The sequence below is a fragment of the Rana temporaria genome, chromosome 9 (genome assembly GCF_905171775.1).
Source record: "Rana temporaria chromosome 9, aRanTem1.1, whole genome shotgun sequence".
Classification (NCBI taxonomy): Eukaryota; Metazoa; Chordata; class Amphibia; order Anura; family Ranidae; genus Rana; species Rana temporaria.
This window is the reverse complement of record NC_053497.1, coordinates 38,531,405-38,550,745: the sequence shown is the minus strand read 5'-3', so window position 1 is coordinate 38,550,745 and position 19,341 is coordinate 38,531,405. Positions and strand designations below refer to the sequence as shown.

At 45.0% G+C, this 19,341-nt stretch overlaps 1 protein-coding gene across 2 annotated transcripts in view; it reads right to left on the bottom strand.

Moving 5' to 3' along the window:
- The window catches only part of LOC120913343 (cytochrome P450 2C8-like), a 77,785-nt gene that overhangs the window by 47,870 nt on the left and 10,574 nt on the right, over positions 1-19,341 (bottom strand). The window contains exon 1 of one of the 2 annotated variants that reach the window (XM_040323213.1): positions 2,467-2,710. The exons of the other annotated variant lie outside the window; for it this stretch is intronic. Coding sequence (XP_040179147.1) covers positions 2,467-2,596 — 130 coding nt within the window. The 5' untranslated portion in view covers positions 2,597-2,710. Of the gene's footprint in view, positions 1-2,466; positions 2,711-19,341 lie in introns of those variants that run through there. 2 annotated transcript variants of the gene reach the window in all.

The window sequence follows — 19,341 nt, the reverse complement described above, 5'->3', positions numbered from 1 at the left end:
AGGAGGTTGAGAGCAATAGAAGGGACTTTTCTGAGTTAAGAATACGTACAAGTAATGTAGTTTTGAATAAAACTAAACAGTGTACCAAGCCAAGCTTCTAGAAGTATTACGGGCTGGTGACAGCAAAAAACGTTTGAGGCAGAACAAATGCCTATTGTTTTCCTGTGCAGCTTCCCTACAGGATCATGCAACGGTCAGCTATTGTTTTTACAACCTGATACTTTTACTCTGTAAAAAAATAAAATAATTAAATACTGCCCCAATATTGTTTACCTAAAAGTTTGGCATCTTTAAAAAAAGTAAAAAGTAAAAAAAAAACTTAGTTCAATAGCCCATATACAGCCAACAATAACCAATAGTGGGTGTCAGCCCCAATTCGTGCACAACATGGTCCACAAAAGAAAGGGGAAATTGGGGCTTTTCTTTTTTTTTTAACAAAAGGAAAGGACAGTAACACGTATTATAGCATTGAAATTCAGTATACAATATACAGTATCTCAGTAGATAAACCTGGACAGTAATCATTAGAAAACCAATTATGACATGTGTATGGCACATGTTACAAGAAACATAGTCAGCGACAGTTCGAGTGAAATACCGAGACTATGAGCAGAAAGAAAAACAGGAAAGTAAAAACAAATTAGCTATAACAAAATACAAATAACAGGTCTAACACGAGAAGCATTGAAATTACAGACTGTAAGCCATAGATCGGTCATAAAAGAAAAGAAAAATGGTCGGGTATGAGAACAGCAAATTTAACAATTACTGATTCTTGACCCAGAGAACCCATAAGTGCCACTAATGGTCAAATAGTCGTTTAGAACCATGTTTGTACACCAGTAAATCTTCAAAAGCAAAATTCTGTTTTACCATATCAATCAGCTCTGACACATTGGGAGATAAATCGGACTTCAATTTCGGACTTCCATTTCCTAGCAATTAACAGCCTAGCAGCTAGTAGGATGTGAGTAACAATTTTTCGGCAATCTGGGGGGAAGAGATCTATACCTATGTTGAGAATCGCCAGGGCTGGAGAGGGTGGAGTGATGATCCCAGTAATTTCAGAAATTGTACAGAACACCTTGTTCCAGAAGATGGTAAGGTGTCTACATGAATTGACTTTAAATGGACAGATCTTTCCCTCCTGAACTGTGTCATGGATATGCAGTAATGTTTGTGTGTCAGCTTACTTCCTCCATGTGTTCACCTTAGAGGCCTGACACTCTCACCAGGTCTGCCTTGCTGATCAACGTTGTTTGTTAAGCATTGTGTGTTTGGGTTCCTGCTTACCGTGTGCTACGTTTATCTCTGTGTACCGATCTTGGCTTGAAGGGAGTAGCCGATCCAGGTGGGACAGGTGGGAAGAAATAAGGACATTTAAAAGCAAAATCGACTGCACTAATTTAGGGATTTTTTTTGTTACCTTTACAACCCCTTTAATGTGGGCTTACCTGTAGGTGCATGTTTCACAAGAGGGTATACAACCGCTTTAATCCATGCACCCGGCCCCTAATCCACATGTAGGGTGCCAGACGCATGATTTCCAACTTGTTTTTTTTTTTTTTTTTAGAAGCACATGATTAGAGCCTGAGGCTCTAATTGGGTTCCAAAAAGGATAGGCTCTGGACGCATTGTTTGCCGTCCTCCTCAAAAAATATATACCGCCATCCCCCACTGTTTATACTATTGCAAATTGGATGCTGGTTTGTCTGCATCCAATTTGCATGACAGGAGACTGACTGGCTCTCTATGGATCTGGTTCACACATCTCTGCGGAGAGCGCTAGAAAAGGGTCCTGTGCATCTTTGGCTCTGTTTCAGGTCTAAATTCAGCCAAAAATTCAGACCTGAAACGGTAAGCGGGAACGCATCAGACGCCCTGTTGGGCTACGCGGCCGCACATCGTGTGAAGCCAGCTTTAACCGCATCCAATTGGCATAACATGTGAACGTGAGCGGCTTTCAATGGAGCCAGCTTACACATGTACGGGGCGGTTTTGAAAAGGGTCCTGTGCGTTTTTTTGGGGTCCTATTCAGGTGCAAATTTAGCAAAAAAATTGCACCTGAATCGGCGAACAGAAACTCACCAAACTCCGGACTGCAAACCGCAGCCACATATATGTGAACCCAGCCTAAGGTTTGTTTTGATTACAGTGATATCTTCAGGGTATTGGGGAATGCTCTGGAGAAACATGTTAGAGCAAGATGGAATATTTGTTTTGACCCCGGTCATGAAGGGTTTAAAGAACAAAGGCTTCTATCTGAGGCATGCAGGTATTTTGCTTTATGACCTCCAGCTTCTATATGGTGTATAGTGTTACATTTGAAGCCCATCTAAAACTTATCTGAGCTGCACCCAGGAAAACAATTTACAGGACAGAACTGACATCTGTAGTATCTCTATCTCTCATAAAAGTTAAGGACAGGCAGACCAAAATCAGATTTTTCTTTGCCAATGCACATACCTGGTATTTTCCTCCCTAGTCTGCTCTTCCCGTCTGCTGGCTTTGACCAAAATAACCTGTTTTCAGGATACCTCTCTGTGTGACTGGACCTCCCCCTCTGTATAAAGGTCTTCAGCCAGACAAGCAGCATTCTTGTAATCTACTCTCTTTCCCTCCCCTAGTACTGACATTGTATGCCTGCAGCTCAGGTCACTGACATTAACATGGTTAATTATACAGTAAATGTATGCATGTAGTCACTGTGCAGATCTGTTAAGTTGAGTTATTAGGAGGCAGACAGACACAAGATTGCTGCACAGTTGGTGGCAGACACAATTAAAGTAGAATAAATCCCTTAGTATTTTTTAGTTTAAAGGGGTTGTAAAGGTAAATGTTTTTTTCACCTTAATGCATCCTATGCATTAAGGTAAAAAAACATCCGACGGTACCGCCCCGTTTTACTTACCTGACCCTCGAAAGTCCCGCGCTAGCCCCCGTCATCCTCCTTGGTTCTCAGTCTGTGGCCGTTGATTGGCTAGGTTGGATGGATTGATAGCAGCTATTGGCTGGAGCTGCTGTCAATCACATCCAATGATGCGACACGCCGGGGCGGGGCCGAGTGATACAGTGAGCGGCCATGGCCGCCGCTGTATCGTGGGAGCGTCCCCGCAAGAGCTTTCCACCATGAGAGCTTGCATGAAGGTGGAAAGTTCTTGCGAGGAGGAGCCGAGACAGCCGCTGAGGGACCCCAGAAGACCGGGTTCGGGGACACTCTGTGCAAAACGAGCTGCACAGTGGAGGTAAGTATAACATGTTTGTTATTTTAACACATTGAGCATATTAAAATAAACATTTCCCAGTACACTACACAACTGTGCAAAAGATTTAGGAAAGTGAGAAAAAATGCTATACGTTAAGAATGCTTTCAGAAAAAGAAAGTGTTAATAGTGGAAAATAATTACACGGAAGAGAAATTCAAATCAAATCAATGTTTGGTGTGACTGCCCTTTGCCTTCAAAACAGCATCAATTCTTCTAGGCACACAGTTTTTGAAGGAACTTGGCAGGTAGATTGTTCCAAACGCCGTAGAGAACTAACCCCAGATCTTCTGTGGATGTAGTCTGTCTCAAATTCTTCTGTTTCTTCATGCAATCCCAGACAGACTCGATGATGTTGAGATCAGGGCTCTTTGGGAGCCAAGAGGACACCCTGTTCTTCTTTACACTGAAGATCATTCTTAATGACATTGGCTGTGTGTTTGGGGTCATTGTCCTGCTGCAGAATACATTTGGGGCCAATCACATGCCTCCCTGATGGTATGGCATGATGGATAGGTATCCGCCTGTATTTCTATGCATTGAGGACACCATTGATGCTTACTAGGGATGAGCTCTATGTTTGGGTCAAACATGAGTTAGACTCGAACATTGGCTATTCGCCCTTCGCCGAATAGCGAACAATTTGGGGGGTGTGACAGGAAGTCAGGTAAATCTGTGGGTGTTGTCACAGACGGGACATACATTTCTGCCTTGTTAGACAATACACCAATTGTTATTAGGCGTTGGCTGCGAGAAATAGCCAGAAAAGGTTGGAGGGCGTTGGAAGACTTCAGCTGTTCAGAATGAGGCAATTAAGGCCTCTATAAGTAGTCCAGATGATTACCACTAATTTGCTGCATGCTGAGGCTTTCTGAGTGAAAGAGAGCAGTGTACTGGAAGTCTTCTCGAGGAGGTGAGGAGAGGATTGATTTTTCTGTTTGATAAAAATCAAAAGACTATTGTTTTTCTGCTGTATGACCAGCACTGTCTGCACAGCAGTAGGCTGTGCTAGACTCCATAGATAGGTTCCTGTGTGGAAGGTAGACACCCAAAGTAGCCAGTGTTTATTTTATGTTTGATTTTGTTTATGCTGTTTGGATGCTTGCACTTGTTTCAAGCAAGATGGAAGAATAAACCAAAATCTTTGTTTACAACCGTCTTCGACTGCCTGTCTGTATAAATTCAGTGTGTGGTGAACCCATCCAAGGGGTCACACACCCCGCTACCGAGCTAACCCCTTACAGGTGTTTGCAGAAAATTCGAAAGCCGTGGAACATCCTTTAAAAGTCTATAGGAGAAAACAAAAGTGCTAATTTTAAAGTTTAATATGCAAGTTATTGTCATAAAAAAGTGTTTGGGCACCTGGGTCCTGCCCCAGGGAACATGTATCAATGCAAAAAAAAGTTTTAAAAACAGCATTTTTTTCGGGGGCAGTGATTTTAATAATGCTTAAAGAGAAACAATAAAAGTGAAATATTCCTTTAAATTTCGTACCTGGGGGGTGTCTATAGTATGCCTGTAAAGTGGCGCTTTTTTCCCGTGTTTATAACAGTCCCTGCACAAAATGACTTTTCTAAATTAATTGTCGGCTCCCGGCAATACAGATAAAAGTTATTGAAAAAAACAGCATGGGCCCTCCCCCCCCAGTCCATTACCAGGCCCTTTGGGTCTGGTATGAATATTAAGGGGAACCCCGAACAAAAATGTAAAAAAAAATGCGTAGGGGTCCCCCCAAATTCCATACCGGGCCCTTTAGTGTAAAAAATGGTAAATAAACACAGGAGACAGCTTGGGACAAGTCCTTTATTAAAAACATAAAAAGAAAAAAGGTGGGGTTGGGTCACCAGCACATGTGATGGGTGGCCCTGAATTAATATAGAGAAACCTAGATGACAACCCTATAGGAACAAAGGCTGCCCCTAGGTAAGAGGCTACTGTTGCAAAGCAAGGACTATACTCAGGGTGTGCAAAAAAATATATTATGATTTATTAATTATTAATTTACTACAAAGCATGATAAAACTAATCAAATAAAAATAGAAAATGTGGCAGAGCTATTAAATAGAACAGTATGTTGCCGCATAGGCGGTATAGCTAATGTCAGACATACAAACAAGAAACAATGACAAACATACAACAATGAGACTCAGACAGTCCGGACACATAAGTATCACTTCTGTGGTGGTTCACCAGGAGAAGGAAAACCCCTATCGATTATGTAAAAATGATGCAAGAAATTAAGTAGAAATAAACCTAATAAATAGTGGACAGACCACAGAGGTGACACTGCGGGGAGGGGAGAGCAGACAGGTGATATGAGTTACCCTAGATTAATCTAGTTGATATACTTGTATATTCTACAAATGTCGGCTGGCACGGAAAACGTGTGTGGGGCCCACCAAATTGGTGAATGATGCCCTATATCCAAAAATGTCCAGACCTATCAACAACGAAAATCAGGGTATCAAGATGACATTAGAGACTGCAAACAAATTTTCAGCTGCAGAATTATTGATAGACCATGCTGGTCATATTCCTATGTAGTCTCACTCCTTAATCATTGCCATGAAGGGGATCGGGACAGTTGCTAGGGTGAAATACAATTCCTGAATGGAGATGATGATGGAAACAACTCTGTAGACAGCAAACTTGTTGCTTTTTAAGATAATAATTGGAACAGTCTTACCGCATCCATAAACTGAGATGTGAGCTGTGTCGAGGTTCTCCAAGTTGCGTACAGACGTAGTGACTCCAATAAATGAAATTATACAACAAAGTCCTTAATCAAAGCTGCTGTAGCCCAATCATGCCCTGCTCCAGGCATGTAGGGGGACACTGCCTCGAGGTATGACCCTCAGATGTGCTAATGACTCCGTAGATTGCGGGTCAGATTGTCCGCCGTGCTATGTAGTAAGTGTGTCAGCACGTTGGTGTGCGTGGAGCTGGCGATGATACAGGTGAGTCCTCAACAGCTGATGCTCCCTCCAGCTCCCACCCCCAGCTGGGAAGGGGGGTGTGTGAGTGTCCGGCGTCTGAGCGTGATGACGTCAATGCGTTTCGCAAATGACTTGCTTAGCTTCGTCTGGACGCTTGAAAAGGGGCAGTGCAACACTCCTTCTTATGCATCCTGCTATGCACGCCCACTTTCCTGAACTAAACGTTCACAAAATGATTTTAGAGTGTTTTGTTGATAAAAACGTACATTGTTCGTAGAGCCTGACAGGTACCATCCCGGTATGTGAGAAAAGGGTTTTGATGTCAGTCACAGTGTATCATTTAAGCTATAACATGTTAGCCGATGTCATCGCCATACGTGCCCCATTTTTTTCCCCATATGCGAATAAGAAACTAATTTGTTCCTCCTAATAGTATCACATGAGACAATATAGTCTGATATATATTTCAAGGGGAAACGTAAACAAAGGACAACAAAAAACAAATAGCACACACAGGTATTATACATCACATCAAGCACATATTAAACCTACAAGCGGTTGAGAAATAAGCCTCCATAGGAGGTAAGGTGATAAAATGGATTATACCATTCTGAAATCATATTGGCAGAGTAAGTAGGCGGGGTGTATAGCCAGAAAAGCCCCAATCCCTGTTTAAAGCATAGATGTCAGCCGTGTTATCGCAGTGTCACATGATCACTGCATGGTATGTCAGGAAATAAGAATTTTGCTATGGATGGACGAATATAGGAGAGGCTATTCCTGAAGAGACAGCGGTAAAAACAAACATTTAAAGAAAAGGTTGCATACTCAACTCTGTATTAATTCCGAGGGGCGCCAAAGATTTCTTTTTTTTTTTTTTTTGCAAATATTTTTATTTGGATTTCCATCTTACAGATAGGAAGGGTAAAAACAACCCCAAAACAGTAGTCAATATGCAGTATACCAGAGCAGTACAACATAAACAAACATAAGTGATGACTTATACAGTAGCAATAAAGAGAAAAAAAAAAAAAAAAAACACAAAAGTAAAACCCTCAGGAGTAGAAGCATGAAGCAAATACCCAACACTGAATGTTATACAGTATGTATCAGCCTAACCACATCCATAGCTAGCATAGCTACGGGACTTAATGGCTGTAGGTATAAAAAAGTCATGGAAGTCAAGGAGCTCCAAAAAGCCATGGTCGTATTACGGTGTTCAGGAAGTAGAGGGGTCAGATAGATCACAGACCTTAAGGTGGCCTAACGAGTTGGTGAGGTCTCTTTTCAAGTACCAGTCGGTATAGCGAAATGGTCGCATGACTTCTTGTAAGACTGTCCGAGTTAATGTGGCCACAATATAGGTACGCCATCTCGCAAAAAAGCGGGAAGTAGAGCGAAAGTTTAGCGTAATCGTGTCCAGCCTCTCCAAGTAAAAGAGTGAGAGCATGGTCCTTTTCACTGCTTCCAGCGAGGGTGGTGTTGGTGAAATCCAATGGGACATAATAGTCCTGCGAGCCACTAGGAGGCAGAGATGAGCCCATTGCGGAATAACGAGGGGCGCCAGTGCCGTTGTAGAGGATGCTAGTGGCGTGTAGTCAAACAGGCATAATAACCGATACTTCGGGATCCTAGTATCATGGACTGTGCATATGTGGGCAATGACAGAGTCCCAGAATTTGGAGATGGCTGTACAGTCCCAAAGACGGTGTATCAACGTGGGGCGAGGTTGGGAGCACCAGGAGCATTGCGCTTGAGTTGGGTCCGCTTTATTAAAGCGAAACGGGAAATACGCTCTGTGTATAATCTTAAATTGTGTTTCACGCCATGTTTCCGATATAGTTAGTTTGCGAACATGTCTGTATCCCTCAAGGATTTTTTCCGGTAGATCGTCATCGTCAAATAGGGTGGACCATTTTCGGAATGGCGCAAGGTGGTATTTCTCCGTTTGGTGTTGAATAAGGTAGGAGTAAAGACTGGAGATGGAATAGTCGTTTCTCTTTAGTACAACATCAATGAAGGACTGCTGGAAAGGATCAGATTTAGGTCCATGACAAGACCTCAGATAGTCAATTAGTTGATGGTAAAAGAAGGAGTGCGACGGTGGTAATGAGAATTCACTCGACAGGGCCCCGAAGGACTTAAACTTAGCAGGTTCACCATGGTAGACAGAGGTTATTTTCGTTAGCCCTTTGATTTGCCAGTGATCAAATGCTTTGTGAAGAGTGGACGGAAGAAACATAGGGTTGCCCTGGATTGGTAGATAGCGTGAGATACTAGATGGAAGGCCCAACAATTTCCGTACCTCCCTCCAAGCGATGACTGTATCTCTAATAAGTATACTTGACTTGAGGTGGGATGGTAGAGCATTATTATTGGAGTGAAGGATGGCTGAAAGGGTATGTGGGGCGGTCAGAGCACCCTCAAGTAAGATATTGCAATATTTTGACTTTCCACTCAGCCAGTCCATTCCCTGTCTAAGTAAGCATGAAAGATTATAAAACCGAATATTGGGTAGACCCGCCCCACCCTCAGACTTTGGGAGGCATAGTTTTTGCAGCGCAATGCGTGGCTTTTTGCGGGACCATATAAAAGTAGACAGAGCCCTATGGATTTTTTGCACATCAGAGTGTTTCAATAATAAAGGTATGGTCTGCATCGGATAAAGTAAGCGTGCAAATGACACCATTTTAAAAAGGTGGCATCTCCCAAAGAGTGAAAGGGGGAGGGCCGCCCATGCCTCTAGCTCCTTGACAATTTTTGAAATTAACGGAGGGTAATTAAGGACATACAAAGAAGATGGGTCACGGCCTATGCGTATGCCTAGGTATGTAATGTGTTGAGTTGCCATAGTAAATGGAGATAGAGGTCTCCATCTAGGAGATAATCGTGGGTTGAGTGCCAGAATTTCGCTTTTGTCAAAATTTATACGGAAGCCAGAGCATAGTCGGAAGGCCGCAAAGTGATCTCGGAGTCTGTCAAAGTCTGTGAGGGGGTCAGTGGAGAATAGGAGTATGTCATCTGCAAATAGGGCAGAGCGAAGAACTTGGTTACCCACGGGGACGCCACTGATCCCTTCATGGGAGTTGAGTAATCTCGACAAGGGCTCAATGGCAAAATTAAAAAGTAGGGGGGACAGGGGGCATCCCTGCCTTGTCCCTTTTGTTAGGGGTATCGAGTTTGAGACAAAATCAGGGGTAACAAGACGCGCAGTTGGTGATGCGTACATTTGTTGCAAAAATCGCATGATCGGGCCCGAGAAACCGAACCGTTCCATTACTTTGAACAACCAAGACAGACTAACGTTGTCAAAGGCTTTTTCGGCATCTAATGAAATAATAGCGACGTCGCGATCGGGGTGCTTTTTAGCGTATTCCAGTGCCAGCAAAACCTTACGGATGTTTAGAGTCGCCGAGCGTCCCGGGACAAAGCCAGATTGAGCCGAGTGTAACAAAGAAGGTAGCAGCGGAGCCAAGCGTGACGCAATAATTTTGGAAAGAATTTTGACGTCCACGTTAATTAGGGAAATTGGGCGGTAGGAGCCTGGCAATAAGGGATCCTTCCCCTTCTTAGATAGCAGTTTTATGTGCGCCTGCGTACCAGTAGGAAGGTAGGGGCCCCCCTCCCACATGGCTGCATATACCCGTTGTAGGGTGTCCGGAATAAAGTCCTTAGTCAATTTAAAAAATTCAGCTGTGTAGCCGTCTGGACCTGGGGCCTTAGCAGATGCCATGTTTTTGATTGTGCGCCGGATATCATCAGAGGTGATAGGGGCGTTAATCTCCTCTAGTTGTGCAATTTTAAGCTTGGGCAGACGGATCTTAGCCAGGAGAGCTTCCGCAGCCACATTGTCCGTCTGGTCAGCTGCATAGAGTTTTGTGTAGTAATCCTCAAGCAAGTTACTAATTCCAGCAGGCGAGGTGACCAGAGAGCCAGTCGTATCTTTCAGGGAGGAAATATGAGTAGGTCTTCTTGGCCCCGAGCACAACTTGGCTAGTAACTTGCCTGCTTTGTTGCCGTATCTGTGATAATGTAGATTAACGTATGACATTTTAGCAGCTTCTTGCTGTTCCGCCCAGGTCAAACGTACGCTTAGCCTGACGCCACTCTTGTATATTATTGGGGGTGCGACTTAGAGTTAGGCGTTCGTGTGTCAAACGTAGAGCCTCACTCGCCCGTTCGTATTGCTGCCTGGCATGTCTTTTAAATTGAGTGGTATACGAGATAATCTTCCCTCTCAGGAAAGCTTTGCCAGCTTCCCAGAAGAGGTTCGGATTGGTGATGTGTTCCCCGTTAGTTGAGGTGTAGTCGTTCCATGCTTCACGAAGCATGTGGCCGAAGTCATCATTGTCAGCTAGATATGAAGGAAATCGCCATGTGGGCGAGGGGGAAGAGGATGTAGCCTGTGCCATATGTATAATAATGGGGCTGTGATCTGAAATTCTGGCATCCGCAATCTCCGAATCGCACAAAGTAGTCGTTAATGCAGGGGAGGCAAAAAAGTAGTCGATGCGGGAAAACGAGTTGTGCGGGGGCGAAAAGAAGGTGTACTCCTGATCCGTCGGGTGCATCAGACGCCACATATCTACATACCGCATGGAGGCAATAGATCGCGCTAGTGGAGTCGAGTCGGTCATCGGGGAGGGGGAATCGTGCGGTCCGCGTGCCACTTTACTCGTGCGGTCGGCCAGTGTGGACATGATGGAATTGAAGTCCCCTCCTACCAGGTGAAGGGTTTCAGGGGCAGTAAGTATCCATTGTACCATATCTTGGAAAAAGGAGGAGTCCGGGGCGTTAGGGGCATAAATATTGGTGATGGCAACTTGTTTGGTTCCTAAAGTCAAGTGTACAGTCAGCTTGCGGCCTGTCGAGTCTGCTCTGACCTCCCTAACAGTGTGTCGCAGATTCTTGTGCAGCAAAATAGCCACTCCAGCCTTACGGCCTATAGCCGGTGAGGCATACACCGAGCCTACCCATAGTTTACGGAGACGTGTTAGATCATTTGCGGACAGGTGTGTCTCCTGTAGCAGAGCCACGTCCGCCCGGAGACGCTTCAAATGCCTAAGGATGGACATACGTTTGCATGGAGAACGAAGCCCCTTAACATTCCATGAGACAAACCTCAGGTGACTCCCACTGGCTGACGAGGCCATGTCTGAGGTAAAGTGGTATATTGAGGCGGGGGCTTGCCAAGAGGCACCCCTGAAGGCAGGGCATCTTCAGCACGAGAGTCACCAAAGTGTTTCAGGTCTCCTGAGGGTAGAAACGCAATACAAATAGGAATAAACAGTAAACAGTCATCATAAGTACCTAAAAAAAGAAATAACAGAGCAACATTTAGGTGTAAAGAACACCCATCACACGATAAACACTTCACTTTTTTCCACATGAGGTTCCACTACCTAGTTAGGCTCCCGCTACTCATCAGCACCTCTTCTGATGTCGGTAAATAAACTACAGGGAGGGGGAGGGCACCGCGTAGGCAAAGTATACAGGGGTCCATGAAGCGGGCATAGCGACTCCAGACAGAGGCGCATGTATTAGCGGACGAATGGTCAGCTCTTGTACGTGAGCAGAAATGGACCGATCAGTAGCTGGAGCCTCTACAGCGCACTTTTTTGTTTGTTTTTTGTGAGAGCTAAAGAACAGCGCCATTATAACAGGAACATAGTCAGGTAACCACTAAACAGGATCAGGCACAGCGTTCAAATATTTTCAAGGTCCTCTATCGCAACATAGGGTTTAGTCGGACCGAAAGACAAAATAATAATAATAAAAAAAAAAAGGAAAAACAAGGGCAGACTAGACCAGGAATAAAAGGACTAAAGAAAGGAAAGGGGGACCATATTACCCGTTTCCAGTGCGAGTCCGATAAAGAAAAAAAAAAAAAAGGGTTTCATCGTGGGCTGTCAGCGACCGCCAGATCTGTCCTCCTTCTGCGTGACGCGGATGCGTTTGTAAGGGGGCTTAGTCGGGCTACTTTGTTTACGCAGTGTAGATGAAGAAGGAGCCTGCGGAGAGGATGAATTTTCTGCAGAGTTGGCGAGATCCATATCCATTCCCAGAGTGTTGACGTAACTTTCTGCTTCGTCAGGTGTGGCAAAGGTGAGTTGTTCCCCGTCTTGCGTTTGGACACGAAGGAGTGCCGGGTAAGCCAACGAGAACCGGATTTGGGCATTGTGAAGAGTGGTACAGATCGCAGAGAAGGCCTTGCGCTGTTTCATTACCTCCACGGAGTAGTCCGCAAAAAGCAGTAATCGCGCTCCATCTACAGACAGCGTGCGTGTGCGGCGAAACTTTTGCATAATGGCCGCCTTGTCAGCATAATTGAGGTATTTTACTATGACGTGGCGTGGTTTGACATGACTTTCAGAGTATTGCCCGATGCGATGCGCCCTTTCAATGGTGCAGGGTATGCGGAGACCTAATTGTTCAGGAATTATTTTCGCGCAAATATTCGTGAGTTGAGTGGCGGAAACCGACTCAGGGAGTCCAATAATGCGCAAATTATTTCTTCTCGAGCGATTTTCCAAATCGTCGAGTTTGCGCCAGATGTCCCTATGTGCGACATCAATGCGTGCCAGCATAGCTGAGGCAGCTGAGGAGTCATCCTCTAGCGAAGAGATCCTGTCTTCTGCATGTGCGAGTCTTTGTGCCTGTGCCTGCACTTCAATATGGAGCTGTTCCAGCCCTCTGTGTACTGCAGCATCCACAGTGGCAGTGAGCGTGGGGCCCAGCAAAGCCACCACTGCTTGCGCTATACCAGCTGGGGAAGCAGGGTCTATAGCTGCTGGTGGCATAGGAGCTGTGAGGGGCTGCAGTTGTGGCTGTGTCTGTAACTGATCAGGCGCCGATAGCAGCTCTGCCTGCGTGCGAGTGGCGGCCATCTTGCCTGCATCAGCCGTCGGCTCTCCCGCTGTGTGGGTCGCGGCGGCCGCCACTCGAGCATACGATCGCTCCACAAAGCGATCCATCTGAGCCCAGGATGTGGCGGGGGCGGAGGGGGGGTCTCCCCGAAGCTGTAGCTGGGTGAATCGGCCGGGTTTGAGAGGAGCGCGGCGGGAGCTGAGGGAATCTACCTCTTCCTCATGTGGCGCCGGAACCGGAAGTCTCCCAAAGATTTCAAAGTGTATATCCACCACTTTTCTTTTTGGTGTAACACTTTATCGAAGTCACCTCGTCTTGCAGGTAGCCTTAGGGTGTATATACCTTTGACCCTAAGGCCATCAGGCTTACCCCCGTGATATTGCAGAAAATGTCTGGCTATTGGACTTTCATGGAACTTTTCTGTGTATCCTGCTTTTTTGCGTTTTTCCTCCTCCTTTTCCTCATTTTTGATGTCCCTGAGGTGCTCACCTATCCTGACCCTAAGTTGTCTCTTGGTTTTGCCCACATATATTTTAGGGCAGGGACAGGTGAGCATATAGACAACCTTTTCCGTGGCGCAATTTATGAGCCCCTTAACGGGTGGCCCTGCCCTCAGCTATTTAAGAGCTGTCCCGGCGGGTGTAGTGTCATTAGATGGGATCCTCCCATGGTGGCGGATCGTGTCGATGCCTTCAGTGTGAATCTACAATTTTCATAGTCATGAAAATAAAGAAAACTCTTTGAATGAGAAGGTGTTCCCAAACTTTTGGTCTGTACTGTATATATTTTGCTGTGATTTGCGGTTTTACATTTTTTGGGCCAATCTGTTTTTGGGCAGATTAAAAAACACAAATTGCCGCAAAGAAACGCATTACATGCTTTTCTGCAGCTTCTCCATTGAAGTATATTGAACCAAAAAAGCACAGTTTTGCATTTGAAAAAAGTCCTTGCCCTTCCTAAAAATGAAGCAGCTGAAAAAAGCACAGATGTGAACATGTACCATAGGAAACCAGGTTATATGAACTGTAGTGTGTTTCTGCAAAAAGCACCAAAAAACACATAGGTGTGACCCAGGCCTAAGACATTTAGCAACATAATGGGGCTAAAAAAATAAATAAAAAATAGCCATTTAAAGTACAAAAAGAGCAAATAATTGCTACTGTAAGGGGTTAATTTTTTACTGTGGGGGGCGTGGCCGGACCGTGAGGGAGAATGGATGCTTAGCTGCTGAGCTCCTGTCACCCTGGGATAACTTTCCACCTTTACAGCTCACCCAGCCTAAATTTGCAGCTTTTACCGACATGGGAACGGCCTCAAGGTCATCATCTGCCTCGAGATCCCGTTCACCGAGGGAGAATAACGGTACAGAGACATTTTCAGTCACGGATATGTCCCGCGCTAACAGAGGGAACATGGCGACGTCTCGTCAGAGGATTACCTCAGGTAATTCACAGCAGCAGCACAGGGACCCTGAGGAAATTATCCTTAGCCCGACACCGAACCCAGTCTCCGCTTCGGTGGGACCGGAGGTTCGGGGAATACAGAACACCACAGCTCAAAGATCATTGACCATTGAGGATTTAAAGAATGTAGCAACAGACATTAAGGATGCTCTGGCGGCTGCAATCTCAGAGTTGCGGTTAGACCTCCGCTCCCTCACAGATAGAGTCTCACACACTGAAACTGCTTTAGAGGACCATGAATCTATCCTCAGGCGTTCCACAAGGAAGGTGGATGATCACACTCTCCAATTAAGAGACATGAATAGACATATGGAGGACCTCGATAATAGAGGACGCCGCCAGAATTTGAGGGTCAGGGGTTTACCTGAATCGGTCGAGGGGGACCTTGTCCCCCAATCTGTGGTAGGCCTGTTTAATTACATACTTGACAGACCACCTCAGACTGACATAGATCTTGTCAGAATTCATCGTGCATTGCGTCCTAAAGGAAAAGACACGGATCCACCCAGAGATATAGTATGCTGCCTGGCTGATTTTAGAATTAAGGAAGAGATCTTAAGAAAAGCTAGGGGCAAGCAATTAACTTGTCAAGGTGCACCGATTCAACTCTTTCAAGACCTGTCGGGTATCACTTTAAAACACCGCAGGGATCTCAGACCCCTTTTGGATGTCCTACGCGACAGAAACATAGGGTATAAGTGGAAATTCCCATTCTGCCTGTCTGCATCTCATCAAGGGCGCACTGCAATGTTGAAAGTCCCGGAGGACTTGCCCAGATTCTGTGACACCCTGGGGATCCCTTTGATTGCGGTACCAGAATGGTATGCAATGTACCGTCAATCCGTACATCGCTGGCCACCACAGCGTATGGAACCCATGGAGACTCAGTCTACCAATTACCGCCGTCGGCGCTCTCCCTCAGAATCAGGAGTACCACCTGATGATACGACATCTGGCTCTCATAACCTAGGTTCACCTAGGCCAGCTGCCAGGAGGGCACGAAGAGACCGTTAATAAATACCTACCTGAAGTCTCCTGTTGGCAGAACATCCTGCCCTTCCGTTTATGGTTCTGGAGTAAAGAAAAGAGTCGGTTATGTTCTTTTTTGGAGTTTATCTGTTCATCCTATTTTCTACAGAACCAGTTTGAAATTTGTTATGACAGGGTACATCCTTGAGATATGACAGATAGTGTCTTCATCTGATACGCATCTACCTGAGAACAGATGGCTTAATTCTGTCAGATAGAGCTGACAGCACCCTCCTTATAAAACAAATACCTCAGCCTATATAACAACAGGACTCCATGGGTCTCCTCCGTGACATGCAGAGAATCAAACTTTCTTTTACACCAGGAATGGATGACACAACAATCTATATGCCGCTAGACTAACGAGAACTGGAGCACTCCCCAGTGCACTAAAATCTGAGTGATTAAACCTAAATGCTGAACACTAGGGATGGAATTTTACCCCTTTACCCCGCTACAGTGAATGCTGTCTTAATGTTGCCTTATCACTAAAAATGTTCTCTTTTTGTTCTATTTTTTGCTTGGTAAGCCTGTTATTACCTACCCACATATACTCCACCCGTGTCCATTTAAGGAATCTCTGGACTTTACGCACGATCCTGGTCTAAAACACAGGGAATAATTGGCTCTACCAATATAAAGACTGTCATTCTGCTCACAAATAGGTTCTCTAGCCCATATAAATGCTGTGCGTAGGGAGACTTTGTGAACATAGACTTAAGAGCATTCTTGAGACTTCACCGGGGCTTACAGCCCACTATGAGACTTCCTTATTCTACATACTTGAATTTTATCCTGAGAGGTATGGTTATTTGTAAATTTTCCGGCTGGAATCTCTACTACCTGAATATGCTCTCTTCAATTCAATATGTTTTGGTTATAAAAGTATCTCTCTCATTTGTTTTGATGAGTAGCTTTAGATATGCTTTAGAGGGGAGAGTTTAGATATTGATACAGACTATTCACTTGCAATGCTTACGGATTGAGTGGTGTGGTTTCCATGACTATACCACAATATATCTCTGGGTACCACTGGGAGGTAGTAAGATCATTGGTGGGGGATCTTAGCATGTCTCCCAGCTCTTGGGAGAGGGGGATGTGTTATGCTTGGCCCGATCTGGAAATGGGAGAACCCGGTAATAATAGGGGGGAGTGGAGGAACGAATGTTACCTTATTGGAAGGACGCTACCCCTGACTATACACTACGAGACTCACCAGTGTATTGATTATTATCCTTCCTATGTGGCAATATTAATACTCCCTGGGAAATAGTCATTGCCAGAGATTTTAAACATGGCTGGCATATGTTACCTTATGTTAGGGGTTGTCCTAGGGTGACATGGGACAATCCCATTGGTATTACTTGATTGTTAATATTGTTGGTTAATATTTTCTAAATTCACTGATTTTTGCTTCCAGGCTCGGTCCGGCCGACCCCCACACGGTAGGGCCTGGTAGCTCTGATACCCACTGGTTGTGGTAAACCCGATTTGGGTGCACCGTACCCTTAGCCGTTCGGCTTTTTATTAATTTCAATTGAATATTGGACACTGTACTAGTGTACAATTCTCCATTTCGCAAGTCCTACTAATTTGCTTACTTAACTAGGCTTGTAACCTCCCTTTTTTCTCACCTTTCCTCCTCTCGTTCACTTCTCTCCACTTATCACTCCAGGTCTCTAGGGAGATGATGGTTGACAGAACTGACACAAACCCCCGGTCTACTGACCAAGACACCTCTAACATGAATTTGAAACTGTACTCTCTAAATGTAAGAGGACTCAATACACCGGAGAAACGCTCCCTGTTGCTTTCCTCTCTATGGAAGGAAAAGCCGCAAATTGTTCTACTACAAGAAACTCATTTCAGGACAGATAGCATTCCCACACTGCGAAGCAGCAATTTCCCAACTGTGTATCACGCCACCAACGGGGTATCGAAATCAAGAGGGGTATCCATTTTACTATCCAAACACTGTCCATTTCGGGTTGAAAGCATCGAACAAGACCCAGACGGGAGGTTTCTCTTTATCAAGGGCAAGATTTATAACTCACCAATGACCATTGCTAATATCTACGCCCCTAATTCACAACAGGTTAGCTTCTTTAGAGACGTAGTTCAAAGACTCACGGTCTTTCAATCTGGAATGCTGATCCTAGGTGGGGATTTCAATGTCCCCCTAAATCCACTTCTTGACACATCCAACGGCTCCTCTTGCCTGACTTACCAAGCTCTTAGGGCCATTAGAACCCAACTAGACTTGCTGACTTTACACGATACGTGGCGTACACTCCATCCCACAACAAAAGATTATACCTATTACTCTAACCTACATACCAAATACTCGAGAATTGATTTCTTTTTTGTAACCCAGGAAGATTTGACTAAACTCTCTGACACTTCAATTGAGCCTATGGTGCTATCAGATCACCACCCTATCACGATGACGCTATCCTGGAGGGGATTCTCTCCGGGTAGACCAGTATGGAGGATGGATGATTCCATTTTGCTTGACCCCAACCTGGCTACTGAAGTGTCAGAGACTATTACACAATACTTTGCTAATAACTCCACACAGGAAGTAGCACCGGCATCGGTTTGGGCTGCTCACAAATGCGTCCTCAGGGGGAAAATCATCTCTATTATGTCCAGACGGCGCAAGCTCAGATCTGCCAGACTTGATGAACTTTTATCTAAAATTAAAAAATTGGAAGCTGTTCATAAACGTTCTGTGGCGGTGGTTTCCCTTGATGCTTTATTGGAAGCCAGAAAGGACCTCCAAACTGAACTGCACAAAAGACTCCAATACAAATTTAACCTGACTCATAAACTCTACTATGAATTCGGCAATAAGTCTGGCAGGTTATTAGCACACGCATTACAAAAGAAAAAAGAAGCCAATACGATTCATTCCATCACCACCCCCACAGGAGAGATTCTACATAGGTCAGACTTGATAGCCAAACAATTTACATCTTTTCTTTCATCGCTATATAACTTACCTTCTCCGGCCGGGTCAGGGACGCCTATACATCGGGGAAGACTTATAGACGATTTTCTATCTGATTATGGTGTGCCGGCATCTCAGATCCCTGACCTGTCTCATTTAGATGAGCCAGTGTCGGTGGAAGAGGCAAGGTGTGCATTGAAACAATTGAAGCCAGGCAAGAGCCCTGGCCCGGACGGTCTAACAACTGGATACTATAAAGCACATGCTGAGTTGCTACTTCCCCATTTTGTTAAGGCATTCAATAACATTCCTTTCTCTCCTTCTACTGGAACAGACTTACTTGAAGCACATATCACCTTGATACCGAAGCCTGGGAGGGACCATACGTTAGTTTCAAATTATCGTCCCATTTCATTATTGAATGTGGACCTAAAACTTTTCGCTAAAATATTGGCCAATAGATTACTTTCCCTCCTCCCGAATTTTATCTCCACTGATCAAGCTGGATTTGTCCCAGGAAGGGAGGCGCGGGACAACACCACGAAAGCAATAAACATACATCGCTGGTTGACAACCTCAAAGACCAGGGGATTTTTGCTTTCCCTTGACGCCGAGAAGGCGTTCGACAGAGTGGCCTGGGACTATATGGAGGCTGCGCTTCGTAGGCTTGGCTTGCCACAGCGCTTCCTACAAATGATTATGGCGCTATACTCAACACCCACAGCCCGGGTTAGGGTGAACGGTCGCCTGTCGGACGCCTTCTCGGTTCACAACGGCACGAGGCAGGGTTGTCCCTTATCACCCCTGATCTTTATTTTAACTCTGGAACCCTT